The sequence below is a fragment of the Physella acuta genome, unplaced genomic scaffold, assembly GCF_028476545.2.
Source record: "Physella acuta isolate Inbredline_101_S28 unplaced genomic scaffold, ASM2847654v3 ptg000009l, whole genome shotgun sequence".
Lineage (NCBI taxonomy): Eukaryota > Metazoa > Mollusca > Gastropoda > Physidae > Physella > Physella acuta.
Window position 1 is genome coordinate 18,835 of NW_026731529.1, and position 15,735 is coordinate 34,569.

Here is a 15,735-nt window from a genome sequence, read left to right on the forward strand (position 1 = left end):
TGATGGAGTAGAAAATATCTATTTATTTTAATTATAAAACTATAGATTGTATAGATAGTAGGAATTATTTACAATACTTTTTAAAAGTGTTTTTATCAACACAATATGCCGTTAATTTAATCACTTCTATGAGATTTCCTAATTAGATAAAACATAACTGTATGAGAAAGGATAAGCCTCTAATGACATATGAATTAATTAAAAATTTGTATTAATACTTCAACCTTTATTATTCATTATAAATAATGAGTGAGTCATCTAATGAGTCAGGGTACAGAGTCTAAATTCTATTTGCTACCAGACAGTAACAGCTTTACTTAGCTGATGATGTTGTTTTACATTGCAAGTCATTCACATCTACAAAATATTATTTTAAATAGTCTGGTGACGGCTGATATATGTATCCCTTAACATCATTTAGTAGTTGATTCTTTCTTTTTTCCACACTATAGAATGGATTTAGAGAAATTTAAGTTAAATTGCATTCATAAGCAGGTACTATTCTTTTCCTTTATTATTGAAACCTTCTAACTTAGTTATTTTATTTATTGACTATCTTTTTCTCTCACATATATTTGCCTAAAAAAAACAGGCATGTTCATGATCTGATTGTGTGTATGTTCTCTCATGACTATAGCCAACAATGTCAACAGTAGACAATGGCAATTACTGACATGCCCAGGGCAATGTCAGTAGCAAAATCAGTACTTTTCAATCAACAATGATGTCATAGTTATTGATACTATGTCGTGACTCTGTAGAGAGACACAACAATTTTGTTATAGTGATTGATTTTTTTTTCACATGATACCAGCATTTGATTCTGTAGAGTGGTACCAAAATGTTGTTAGAGCGATTGATATTTTGTCTTCCGTAACCCCACTATGTGATTCTATAGAGAGATATCAACAATGTTGTTATAGTGATTGCTATTATGTCTTCTTTATAACCCCACTATGTGATTCTATAGAGCGATACAACAACGTTTTTACAATGATTGCTATTATGTCTTCTATATAACTCCACTATAGAGAGATTCAGCGATGTTTTTATAATGATTGCTATTTTGTCTTCCCCAGAGCTCCACTATGTGATTCTGTAGAGAGAGAGGCGCCGTGCAAGAAATACAACCATGAGATACCCTTCAAGCGATGGAGCTACAGCGGCGCAGGAAGGGGAGAACAGCTACGCAGACGAGGACGAGGAAGAGGACGACGAGCAGGAGGAGGACAACAGCCACCCCATCCCACCGGATGGCGGATGGGGATGGGTGGTGATGGTGGCGTCCTTCCTGTGCAACATGATAGTGGATGGGGTTTGCTTCTCCTTTGGGGTTGTCAGCCCGGAGTTCATGAAGGCCTTTAAGGCGACCAACTCCCAGGTCAGCTGGGTGGGGTCTTCACTGACCGGCTGCTATCTGATTGTTGGTAAGTTTGGTGTCGTTTCTAGTTGGGAACTCTGTCGTTAAGTTAATTGGTGATTTAAAATGAAATTTTATGACTACTTTTACATTGAAAGTTGGGCACAGTTGGGATCTCTATTACAAATGTAATAATATAATTGGATTTATAATTAATTGTCATTCTTTTAACATTAAAAGTTAGGATCATTATCATTAAGTTAATTGATAATTTAAAATTAATTTTCACAACTCTTTTAACATTGAAAGTTGGGCACATTGGTATGTTTGGTGCCACAAGTCTAGTTGGGATCTGTATTACAAATTTAATGAACTGAATGTGTTTATAATCAATTGTCATGATTCTTTTAACATTGTAAGTTGATTAAAATTTAAAAATAATGTTCATGACTTTTTAACATTGAAAGTTTGGTACTCTATCATTATGTTAATTTATAATTTAAAATACATTTTCACGACTACTTTAACATTGAAAGTTGGGCACTCTATCATTAAACTAATTTATAATTTTAAATTAATTTTAACAACTCTTTTACTATTGAAAGTTAGGAAGTATGTGTTAAATAGTGTAATGATGTGTGTGTGCAGATAGTTAAAAGTAACAATTGTTGTCATGGATCTCTATTAAATAGTGTAATGTTGTGTGTGTAGATAGTAACCATTCTTGTCATGGATCTCTAGGTCCATTTGTGGCAGCTTTGTGCACAAGGTACGGCTGTCGTAAGGTTACAATGGCCGGCAGTGTAATAACAATGGCAGGCTTTCTACTTAGTACACAATCCAGTAGCATTGAGATGCTGATTGCTACCTATGGCATCATTGGAGGTAAGTTTTTTTTTAATCATGGGGTAATTTGGCTTTATGATGAAGGGGGGATTAAAAATCTTCAAAATAACAGGGTTTCATTTATGCGCTAAGGTTAAAATTATTAGATTAATTTTAAAATCTGCATAATTTATTAGAAACAGACAATTTTTTCTTCTTGTTCTAAATGTTAAAATTTTTAAATTAATTTAATAATCAGCATTATTTATTAGAAACATAAATGATTTTTTTCTTCTTGTTCTAAATGGTATTTTTTGTCATCAGGTATTGGGTTTGGGATGATTTACCTCCCCTCCATCGTTTGTGTTGGCTACTGGTTTGAGAAGAAAAGGGCTTTCACCACTGGCATCGTGGTCTGTGGCACCGGCATCGGTCAGTTTGTTTTCCCGCCGCTGGCACGTTATTTGCTCACAGAGTACACCTGGGAGGGTCAGAACTTAATTTTCGCCGGCATCGTTCTGAAATGTGCCGCGTGTGGCATGCTGTTTATTCCACTGGACAGATGGGGGTCGAAAAAACGCAGGCCGGTTCAGGCGCGGGTGGAGATCGAGCGAGGAGCAATCATGAAAGCTCTGATTGAGGATAAAAAAAGGCAGAGGACTATTTCCAACGGATCTTTGGATAACTGCATAATCACAAAGGATAACAAACTGATTAAGCTTGACTCGAAGATCTTCGAGATGAAAAGGAACGATTCTTTCATCGCCAGGTTTAAGAAACAGCTGGGGTTCAGCTCCCAGAGCCTGGCCCACTCAAAGAACAGCCTCCCGGGGTTCGTCATCGACGCCGTGCAGAAGAGCTCCCCCATCTACTGCCCCAACGGCACCCACCAGCTTGCTCACTCTCAGATTGTTCAGAAGCGCGGCTCCCTGCCGGACGGCATCGTCCTGCCGCGCAACAACTCGTCAATATCAATGCTCACTAACGGTCGGATCCCCACCTCTAACGGGTCGTTGGCGCCGAACGGTGTGTCTAAAACTCGCAGCTGCAGCGTGATCCCCATCAACGACCAGTACGTGCAGATAGGCGATGACGTGTTGGAGATGCGTATTGAGCAGATCAGCAACGGGGGCGGGCCGGTGGTCACTAGGTCGACCAGTGACCTCCAGTCTTCTCCCACCATTGAGGGAAATGTTATTAGTATCCACATGATCCCCAGCGACACCAGGACCATCAGGTGAGTGGGTGGTTTTCATTTTTGTTGTTTTATGGTTTCAAGCTAAGCTTACACTGGGGTCAAGAAACATGAACGCTTTCATCTGCCCAGTGGATCATTAGGTCTAAAGAAGACTCTTAATTTTCTTTACTTTTACACTGGGGTATATGGGATGGCATGATTGGGTGGTAGAGCTAATTTGAATGTTTGACTTCTAATCCAGTGTTGGATGCCCTAGAGTCCAGTCAGCTCTAATAAATACCTGATTCATGTTATATATATATATATATATATATATATATATATATATATATATATATATATATATATATATATATATATTTACCACACTCGGGTATGAGACAGCATGGTTGTATGGTTGAGCACTCTTTTAACTTAACAAAACATTTAACTTAAATTTTGTCATTTTTATTAAAAACATGTCTTTTTATTGTAGAACATTTTAAAGCATTATTATGATGTTATTTCATTGATAATTTATGTTATTATTAAACTATATCTTAAAAATAAGTATATAGTTTAATATAACTTAAAATTAGGGGTCATCCATAAACAATTCTTAAGGGGGGGATTAGAGCTTCAGACTTACGTGATGATTGGTTTATAATAGAGTTCTGCCACACTTCTACATTTTTAAAAGTAGTTTTTAGAATCTGAATCTAGCAGTTATTTTGTGATTCTTGAAGAATATTTTTGCTTATCGTAATAGAAATTGATTCATATACTCAGATGATCTAACTTGAGGGTAAAAATCATTTTAAAAAAAGACATTATGTATTACTTCTTATATACTAAACACTGTGACTTGTAAAGACTGCTTTACTGAGGTACCAAATTCTTCAGGTACAGGTCGAACAGTTCCATGGCCAGCAGCTACAAGAGCCACCTGTCCTCCCAGTCCACGTACCTGAGCAACAGCATGCTCAGCATCCCCCAGATCCAGGCCAGCCTGGAGCAATACGAGAAGGAGCTGGACCGCAAGTCCTCCCTCCTCTACAAGTTCTGGGTCATCTTCTGTGAGATGGTGGACATCAAGCTGTTGATTAACCCTGTTTTTGCCTTGCTGGCTTTGTCCACCTTTCTCACCCTCCTTTGTAAGTTGGCCAGAATATTTGTTTCATGTTGTGTTTTTTCTACTTTTTAATACACCATCATTTAAATAGAAAATGGTTTTAACTACAATTTTTTATGCAAACCATGATAAATAAGATCGTTAAAAGAAAACTTATTATTTTAGAACATTAATTTGTCAGTCTTCACGCCCATGCTACCAATTAAAATTAGGAGATGTTATTTTAAATGCAGCGTTTAACTACTTTTTTTAGTTATTCATCTTGTTAGCCGTATAATGTGTTTAAGCTCTAATGTTATTTCAACACATTACTTGTTTAGGTAAAAAAAAAATTTAAATTTATTTTATATTTTTATTTCAATGACAAAAAGAAAAATTAGAATTTTTTTTTCTTTTTGCTTTAAAACTTTTATAATGCAGGTAATGTAGGATTGTTGGTAAGTGATACCAAGGGAGATAATAGTTCACTGTTTTCAAAAATTTAGTTCACATGAAATTGTGCATTGTTGGGCTTTAATTTTTGTATTGAAAAGTCTTTAAATATTGAATTCTATATTTTTTAATAGTTTTCAATTGTCATTTTTAATCACTTATGTGACTAAACTCCTTTGGAAAGAAATATAAATATATTAGAATTTATATTTTTTAATGTTTAAAAAGTTTAGTTTAATTTAAAATTGGTCCCTTACATGAAAATAACTTTGTTTCGATAATGCTGATATAGTTTATAAAAATAAACTTTAAAAGTGCAAAAAGAAAAGTTACAAATGTAATTAAGATTAAAATTATTAACTAATAACATTAACTTTAAAGTTACAGTTTAATTATAATCAAAAACCAAAATATCTCACAAGTTACAGAAATCCATTTTAAAAAGCTGAGTGGAAGCTGATCTTCAAATTACTTACAAGGCAATTTTAATTTTTTGTTCTTTCAAAACTCCTGGATATTCTATGTTTTTTGTAAGGATGTAGTTAAATGTCTGCTACAGTTTTTTATTTTACAGTTTTATGATTTCTTACAAAACACTTTTAAGTAGCTTTTTTTATTTTGTAATGCCAACAAATGATCAGTGCTTGACAGTGCACTTTTAAAAAAATAGGTTGTTGTTTTGATTTTGCTTTTTGTTTTTTTACTTTGGAATGAATTTGTAAAGCTATCTATTGAAAAACAATTTTTTTTAATAATTTTTTTAAAAAGTGTGAACTTGTCACTTTAATGAGAGTGGCCAACATTCACTTAGCATTAGGAAGAAATTCTGGATCTTGTCCCGATAAGCCATGCCGAAAAAGTTAATCCCTGCCACCCAAAAAAAAATTATAAAAAAGAGGATATGATAATTGTACTTTTAGATTTTATTGAAAAGTCTGCATTCTGGTGCCTTGAGTGTTAACCTTAACCCTCAAGGTTGCGTGCGTGCATTGAAATGGAGCTGGCACGAAGTGTTGGGGCTTAACTTTTCCCATGTGCACTTTTTGCATTAGTGGCGGGACTTATGAGAACAAGACCCCAAAATCCTTCACTACATAGATTCTACAAACACCATTTTAAAGAAAATTATTTATATGCAGAATTAGCATTTATTTTTTTGTTTTTTACTAAAAGTTAACCCTCTCTCAACAGCTTTCTTTATCCCATACTTCTACTTACCAACCAAAGGACGATCAATAGGGATGTCAGATGAGCGCGCCTCATTTCTTATCTCTATCATCGGCATCACCAACACGGTTGGGCGTATCATATGTGGCTGGGTGGCAGACCGGCCCTGCATCAACTCCTTACATCTGAACAACTGTGCCCTCATCTTGGCTGGAATCGCTGTGCTGCTGTGCCCTCTTGCCACTAATGAAGACATGCTCGCAGCCATTTCTGCTTTTCTTGGTCTTTGCCTAGGTTTGTATTCTTGGCTCTGGCGGTGCCAATTTAAAGCTAGTTCTGCTTTTCTAGTTAGTATAGAAATTTTTTAAAGTAATTTTTGTTTTCGTTTTACTTTATTTTTCTTCGGTTATTTATTTTTACCTACAATGATATTGTTGTATTTGTGTTGTTTTAAAAGCAATTTTTAAAATATAATTCTTTGTATTTTTCCTTACTTATTTTTAAAATGCCAAAAAAGGGATAACTTATACACACCTTTACAACAGGGGAGATCACTCTAGATAGCTTACATTTAATATTGTTTATTTACTACATACAAATGTAATTGTATTAGTCCCCTTGCTTAAAAGTGTAATCTCAAAAGGTATGGACTTGTACTGTACTCACCTAACAGTTTATAAATACACCTCAGTTTGTCTCAAAACATTGAAATGAAAGCAAACTATCATTTATTGTTTAAAAATGTGTTTAAAAAGACCATCTGAATGTTTTCAGCTGTTTTTGTGTCTCTGAGAACCATCCTGCTGGTGGACTTGCTGGGGTTGGAGATGTTGACAAAGTCTTTCGGGCTGCTCATACTGTTCCAGGGAGTGGCTGCATTTATTGGTCCACCTATTGCTGGTCAGCGGATGTTTTTATTGCCAAATTTTCTAAAAATATTTATTTTGGTAATTAACTAGATCTAACTAATGCACTTTATTTTTTTTTTCTCAAGTTTGCTGAATTCAAAAAAATTGTGCCTCTACCAAATTTTCCAGAAATATTTTTTGGCAATTAACTAGATCTAACTAATACACCATTTTTTTCTCAAATTTGCTGAATTCAAAAAAATAGAGCCTCTACCAAATTTTCTAGAAATATTTATTTTTTAGTGATTAACTAGATAACTAATACACCATTTTTTTTTTCTCAAATTAGCTGAATTCAAAAAAATAATAAAGAAATGCAATCATTTTTATTTTTTTTATTAGAAGTTCTGAGATTTAGTTTTGGTATAATCCTTAACAAAACAATAGTATGTGTTTTCATTTATTGAATAAGGGTTCCCATCATCCTTTATTTATTACTCATACTGTAGAAAATGTTGTGACTGAATCCTAATTGATATGGATATAATATAAAAACAAACAGAATACTCTGAAATAATTGTTACTTCATGAAATAAATTAAAGCACAGATAATTAAAAGGATGTAAAGTAAGTAAAGTTCCCCTTCAAAACCTGATGGTCTATGATGCAAGTGAATAAGAGTTCACCTGTTTCTGTGACCTCAGGGACAGTCTACTGACTTGAACCCAGATTCGAACTTGAGACTTTCTAGCTCTCTGTCGCTAGGCCACTCCGTCCCTAAAAAGACGTTTTGTTTTAACTCATTTGTTTCGATCAACAGGTCAGCTACTAGACAAGACAAAAAGCATTGACAACTGTTTCTACTTTGCGGGAGCCTTGAACATTATCTCAGGCCTTCTCATGTTGCCCATCTTATTCCTCAAGACCTACAAAGATCGAGGGGCGACCCCGCCCCTGCCAACAAGGCACCAGGAGGCGCTACAACTGGAATCTGCTATTTAGTGAAGGCGGCAAGAGATGCGTCAGTTAAAATCTTCCATTTTAGCGGAGGGGAAAAAAATGGCTTTCATATTGCAAAGACTGAAATGAGAATCATCTTTTTTTTAAATTTTAAACTGTTGATAGCTACTGTCATATACATGAGCAATATTTGTTTCATGATCTGTTTAACTTGAATGCCTGTTCATTATTTTTTTCCCCCCTATCTTCCTTCCTACCTCTCCTAACTGCCTATATAAGAGATCTCTTCTCTCATGTATTGCTGTATAGCACAAGAGGAATTTTCTTTCATACTGTTGAAAAAAACTAAAGCAACATATTTTCATAGGATGAATTTTACAAAAAAAAAATCTATGTTGAAAATTTTTTTGCACTTTGAAAATCAGTCAAAGTTTTTGACATTTTTAAGCTTTAACCGACCTTCCTGTTTAAAAGTGTGTACTGTAATTTTTTTGTTTACATTACATACCTAAAACAATAATTTACGGCAATATTTTGTTCTATTCCTTACAATTTAACCTATTTCATCTTATTTGGGAGCCAAATACACTATTTATGTAGAAAAAAAAACATGTGCCATAGTTATTTAATTTTTTTTTTGGTGTTTTTTAAAGTGCCATATACAGCTCCACCAAAGCAGTATTTTAATTTTTCATACATTTCAAAATGCTACAAAGGTAAAAAAAATATTTTTAAAAACCTCATTCAATTCTTTAAAATTTATTTCTATTCATCTTAGTGAAATTCCTTTGTTTTTGTCTATAACACATTTCAAGTAGATTTGAATTTCAAATCCCTTGATAAATGGCTTTAGACACTGGATTTTTTTTATTTAAAAATCTATTTTACTTAACTTGCCAACTAGCTGCATGGTACTTTAAAATTCACTTTTTATAACACACTGTATTATATTTCTTCCTCTAGTATTTTGTTCCCCATTGAGTCGATTGGTTTTTTCATTGAGTCAGTGATCGTGTACATTTTATCTTTCAACTTACCATGCATGAATACAACGTCATCTGCTTTTCTCCTCTCTATACCTACAGATATTTAGTCATTACATGAGACTACTGACTAATGCCCTACATCCTACCACTTGTTCTGTTATTTTACGAAGCTTGCGTGTTCCTATATTTTTTTTTTTTTTGATGTAAAGGCTTGTTACAAGTGTGTATCACAGTACAACATTTTTAGATTGTACACTTATTTTTACCTTGTACATGATGTACAATATGTTTTATTGAAGTATGTGCATTGTTTGTTTTTTAAATTTATAAAAAAAAATTGATTTTAATTAGTCATAATTTTTTTTCCATACTCAGTATTATATTATGTGTATTTAGAACCTGTAACAAACTCAACTAGGCTGTATCTTATTTTCCTTCCTGTTAAAACTCTACACAGTATGTTAGCCAGCAACGCATACATTTACTTTAACTCTACAGTTGTTTTTTTTATATAGTTTACTAAGAATTGTTTTATAGTTCACTTTGGTACTAATGACTATTCCAAATATACAAAAAAATTTCTTTACATCTGTTAACTCTTTCATACTTTAAGGATAATTTTTAACATCAATACAAATAGTAATTTCTATGAAATTTTATAAACGAATGTAGGTAAAATCTTAATTACAAATTGTCACAAATGTAGGTAAAATCTTAAGTACAAATTGTCAGTACTGGTGTAAGCACTTACATTGTCAAGCACACATTGCTTACATCAGAGCTTCACAACTTCCTCCTGTAACACTTCAAATGTAATCAAGTTCATTCAGTTCAACTTTTTTACTCATCATTGAAACAACTTGTAAAAACAAATCTTGTTTTTTTTAAAACTAATTTCAGCCATGTAGAAATTTTTGTTGCCACATTGTTCCTACATTTTTAAACACTTGTTAAATTTAATTTATTTTTTAAATTTTAGAAATAATAAAAGGATACATCAGTTATCTTATCAGGTGGCTTGAAAAACGACTAATTATAAATAGCTAAATTATTCAGGATTAAAGTTTAAAGTGTCTCATACACATTGCAAGTATTTGTAATATAAATATATACATATTTAAAAAGTTAACCAGGATTTTTAAAGTATATATTTAACCTCATCAAACATTGCATTTTTTTAATAAAGTTTATAAATTGTTGCATCATGTTGATACATTAGGGTTGAAACTGCAATAGGAAAATGTTTGTGTTAGTTAGCTTGGTTTTTCTGAAAAACTTGAATATATTTGAAGTAATAATATATTGTATAAAGAAGTGTGATATAAGGCTTGGTTTCTCTGAAACATTTGAAACCAATATGAAGTAACAACATATTTCCTAAGGCAGTATGGTTTAAGGCTCACAAAACTTTTTTTTTTTTTTTTTTTTTTTTTTTTTTTTTACAGTGGACAGTAATTATAAGTTCTACACAGGTTGAAAGTGTTAATACCAGTGTTTCTTTGGCTGTTTATTTTGTTGTTATAAAAAAATTGTCTTACCTGTTTACTTCATTATTGAATGTCAATGTTAAACTATTCGTTGAATTATTTTTTTGTCAATGCCAGATTTTTTTTAAATACTTTACAATGCATTTTTTGATGAATTAAAGTTGGGCAAGAATGAAAAAATAAAAAAATTATGTCCCCTTGTCATGTTGTACATTATTGCACTGGATGTAGTAATAAATCTGCACAATGAAAATCATTTCAAGCCTTTTATATGTTTCAATGGCTTATATTTTTAATGGTTCTATTTTTCTATATTTTTTTAACTGGTTGAACGAATAAATGTGATGTTGTTTGTACTGAATTGAAGAAACATAAAAATGTTGTCGGTAAATTTATGAACTGGTAGATGGTAATTATACTGTTTTGCTTTAATTTATGAATATAAAAAAAAGTTTTATAAAAACTTTAAGAAGAAAATCTAGTACTAATATCGTTCACTGAGGTACTACTTGTCAGAAATTAAAAGAATTAACACAAAATGCCAAAAAACTTGAGTCTGATTTATATTTAGTAAAGCTGTTCATCTTCTGTTTGACTTCATGAAGGGTTAAGAATATTTTACGTGGATAATTATTTAGTGTTTAAACATCAATTACTTAAAATGTTTGCCATTTAGGTGAAAACTAGTGAATACAATAAAAATATATCCTTTACAGCTTGTATCGGACATAAAATGTAATGTAGTGGTCATTTCTTTCCCTTAAAGTTCTTTAACCTTCACTGTTAAATTTGATTTGAAAATGTTAGGTTTAGGGAACTGTAAACTATAAACATAGTTTATTTTGACTATAAAATTTTTGAACTTTCACTGTTAAATTTGATTTGAAAATGTTAGGTTTAGGAAACTATAAACGTAGTTTATTTGTGCTAAAGTTTTTGAACCTTCATGTCAAGAAAATAATTTTTGTGAACTACTTAGTCCCAAATGTAGAAAGTATGTTCTTGATTCACAGTTAATATCTCTACAAGAATGTATTCAATGACAAAATAAACCATATTCAAGTTAGATAAACAAAGATAGATAATATTAGTAAGAAACACCCAATAGTATTCATAAAACACTGTATTATCTCTATGTATTGACAAAGCTATGTGTTATTCTTCATGAATTAAAATTTTAAAGTGAAATTTTTTGTGCAGATCTACTTGAAGAAAAATTACTTGTGTGTTAATGAATGTATGGGACATGTGAAATGTTAACTGGTTTAATCATTGAAAAATGGCAAGATTAATTAATTAATTAATACATGCTGATTGCTGTATAATGATGTGTACGGTCTCTAGGTCCGTACTTTATTGCAGCAAATTAACTATCAACATGTAGAAATTGTTTTCACTGAAGCATTTTATTTTTCTGTGTGCATATTATTACTGATTATAAAATGGCATTGCTGCAAATGCGGCATATCTATTGGAAAATTGTATTGAACCTACTCGCATGTTTCCCTGAAGCATTGGTGGTGTAGGTTCAAGTGTTATTTGTACATGTGCACTGTACTTGTTTCACAGTTAATGTATATATCATATACAGTTGTTTCTGGTTGGTTTTATTTTTTAAAGTTTCATTTCTAGATTCAGAAACTATTTTTTTTTTATAGTTGCGAAATTTTAAAAAAAAACGCAAAAGAAGTTACTTTATAGGATATTTTCCAAGTATATGTCTGTACCTTTAGAGAATAGTTTTGGAATCAGCAATATTTGAACTGTAGAAAATAAAATTAAATTTTTACATTATTTCTGTGATTTATTTTTATTTGTATATTTTGTTTGAATTTCTTCAGTTCAGTCAAAACTGGTATCAGTATGGCTGTCCATACATCATAACCACCACATATTTCTTTTAAAAACTCTAGGTTTTCTCCTTGCAATACTGTTTTCTTCTTTTCTTAATTTGCTGAATTTTGCTTAAGAGATGTATTTCCATTGAAGTTTTTATTTTAGTATGAAGCATATACAGCAGTTACAATTGGCCTTGACTCTATGCTTGTCCAGTTTTTTTTACAAACTTTAAGTCAAAATAATTCTTATCCAAATGTTATTTTTTATTCCTCTCAAATAAAATAAAGTTGTAGGTTTATAAAACAAAGCCTGTGTTTGTCTTGATTTAATCATCTTCCACTAAATTTCGGGCAAAGTATTAAAACCTTTTTCTTTAACAATACAAACATTGCAACTGTTATCACTACTTAATGTAAAAGCTGTTGGAAAACGTCATTTCTCCAAACTAAAGAAAATATATTTCAAAGTTAAAGTAGATGTACATAAAGAACTGCAGAAAAACCAGATTTACTTGTCCTTTTTTTTTTACATTGCAACCACTTTGGGTTAGCTTGGTCAAATGGTAGAGCATTTGATAGCTACTTTAAAAGTCTTGAGTTTGTATCCTGGGTTCGAGTCCATAGGACATCCCTGAGTCCCTACAGCTCTGAAGGTGGCTGGCCATAGTGCTAACATTATCCCTTAGTATGCCAAGGTCACAAAAATAGATGAATTCTACTTGACCTGCCCTGACCAGTGGCGTAGGCAGGGGGAGGGGGGGTCATAATCCCCCCATAGACCCCTCGGTATATATATAAAGTATGAGGGGGGGCGTGCAAATCAAAAGTCTGAGGGGGGTGCAAATCGAAAGCTTGTCCCCGGGTAAAAATTGGAACATCCCCCCTTGAGACGACCCTGGCTACGCCACTGGCCCTGACAGTAAGGTTCAAAAGGGTAATTTATTTACTTTAAAGTAGTAGTTCTTAACCAGGGTTTGATTGAACCCTTGGGGTTCAGTGAATCCGTCTCAGGGGTTCGGTGGAGTTCAAGATACACATTTGACTCTGACGCTTCACGAATCAATTTTCCTACTAGAGACCTTAGAACTATTTAGAAGGGTTTGGTGAATGCACAAATGAAACTGATTAAATAAATATAAACAAAAGATTAAGATTCACTAGGCATATTTTCAATAAGTATGTTGAAATTCAGTGCAGTTTTTTTGTTCACAAACTTCTCCGGGAGACAGTGTGGTCTAGCAGAGAGGTATGTGCATGTAAAGCCAGTTCTGAAACTAAAAGTCATCCCTCAACCAAACACCACATTCAAGTCAAGTGGTGCAATTCACTAAAAAGGAATAAAACAGCCCAGTCTAGCTGCTGAAAACATTGGTGTAAGAAATGTTACTTCTACTAATTTGCAATCAGCCTGATTTAAGATTCTCAGTGCAAAAGAAGATTAACACTACCAGATAAAAGGACACATCAGTCTTTAACTATTACCTATATCGAGAATTGAGGACGGAGTGGTCTAGCAGTAGAGAGCTGGACTGCTAACCCGTTAGTCTCGAGTTCAAATCCAGTTCAAGTCAATAGACCGTCCCTGAGTCCACCCAACTCTGATGGGTACCTAACTCACATTAGGGAAAGTAAAGGCGGCTGGGCATAGTGCTGACCACACTATCTCTTCATATGCCGAGGTCACAGAAACAAGTGAACTCTACTTCACGTGCCCCATAGACCGTCAGGTTTGAAAGGGAAACTTTACTTACTTTTACTTATATCAAGAATTAAGGTTTTGATAATTGTTGCAAAAATCATAATTTTATTAGAAACAAATGTAGATATTAACAAAAACTAAACACTGCAATAGAATTACATTCAGCTGCATAAAACCATTTGGTATGACAAGTTACTAGTTAAAGTTAATACTTATCAAATATCAACTGTACGTATAAAACCAAGGGCTAAAAAGCTTACTAATCACCTAGGGGTTAAATGCAGATGGAAGAGGGTAGCTATCTTTTTTTTTAAACTGTCCAACTTGTAAACTTTGATTTACTATGTGGCCCTACACAACAAAATGTGTTGTTAAGTACTTCAAGGTATTTTCAACTTAAGCCAAATATTAGAAAGGGCTTAGAATATTAATTTGGGAATTTCAGTTATTTGTAGTTACTTATTCATATACTTCTGTGTTTTTAAAATTCTGAAACATGATAAAAGGGTTAAAAATGTTATTTTTAAGTAGCTAAGTAATATCATTTGATAGCAGCTAACTATAGACTTTTATAAAGAACAGGGCTCAATAAAAAAAAACCATTAAAATCAAGCATAGATGTCTAGCAACTACTACAAATATAATGTAATATTCAAATTTTCCAAAAGTTGTATTCTTAATTTTCTGAAATAGCAATATAACACATGTAAGAAATCTTAATACACCAAAATATCATGTAATCTATATATCATAATACACAAAAGAAAAAACTTGTAATCTATAAATCAATGTCTGAGCATACAAAATCAATCAATAGCTATGATTTTTACATATTAATTAGACAAATAAAACAACTAAATGGATTTGACTAGCAAACTAAAATGAAAAAAAATAATTAAAATAACACTCGAAGCATGTAATACTTAATTGTCTGTTCTATTACAAATAAAAAAAAAATAAAAAACACCACACCAAAACAATTAAAAACAAAATTGTCAAATGATAATTTACATTTTTACTTAATCGAGTAGATATGAAAGACTTAAATATATAGGCACTTCTGAAATGTCTGACTAATCCAACATGCATGAAGCAAAATTTAATGGGCATTAAGCATAATGAATCCGGATTCACAGATGGGGTCTCAGTAACGTTAAATTGTGGTGTAAACAGTTGAAAGCAAATGAAACCCCCATTTGGAATTAAAAATTACTAATAAATTCTATAATCAAAGACTATGCAAAAGATATGCAAAAAAAAATTTAATTAATGTGATAATAATTTTTTAAATGAAGAGAACATTAAACTAGAACAGAACAACCACTGAAGGGCTGTTTACACAAGGTGGGTTTTTGTAAGATCGATTTCAGATAAGGGGAGATAAGAGGTCATTTATTTCTTTAACAACATCTATTTAAAGATATTATAATAAATTGTTACACCAAGCTGCCTTTACTTTCACATAAAAAGGTGATCAGAATATGTGCAACAGAAATGTGTGTGAATGGGCACTGTTTTCTTTTTTTTAAATTAATTATTCAATAATTCAAAGACATCAGCAAAGAATGAGAAAATGTAAAATGAAGCATGATAAAATATACCTCACAACATGTGGCCAAATTGAATTATCAGTATACTGCATTAGTATTGTTATTTATCTGCTTGCACATAAAGAAATAAATTGTTCTTGAGTTTTATTCCCTAATGTTTTTTACTCTCAGATGTTCTTTGATTAGGAACCCTGAACCAGACAAACTTATTTGTATCAATGTCTTCATTATATAAAAAAAAATGTCATACCTTTTATGATAAATGGGAGTATAA

General features: G+C 32.3%; 1 protein-coding gene across 2 annotated transcripts; it reads left to right on the top strand.

The window, feature by feature from the left end:
- Window positions 1-475: 475 nt before the first annotated feature.
- Window positions 476-9,920, top strand: LOC131929127 (monocarboxylate transporter 14). Of its 2 annotated transcripts, none has more exons than XM_059285329.1 (8): window positions 476-495; window positions 1,080-1,427; window positions 2,102-2,245; window positions 2,510-3,422; window positions 4,266-4,516; window positions 6,118-6,387; window positions 6,868-6,993; window positions 7,762-9,920. In XM_059285329.1, exons 2-8 carry the CDS (start codon window positions 1,133-1,135, stop codon window positions 7,941-7,943), a joined length of 2,181 nt encoding a protein of 726 aa, XP_059141312.1. In that variant the 5' UTR covers window positions 476-495; window positions 1,080-1,132; the 3' UTR covers window positions 7,944-9,920. The 2 variants fall into 2 exon arrangements, with proteins under 2 accessions (XP_059141312.1, XP_059141336.1); XM_059285353.1 differs by having other exon boundaries at window positions 4,272-4,516.
- The last annotated feature ends 5,815 nt before the right edge of the window (window positions 9,921-15,735 follow it).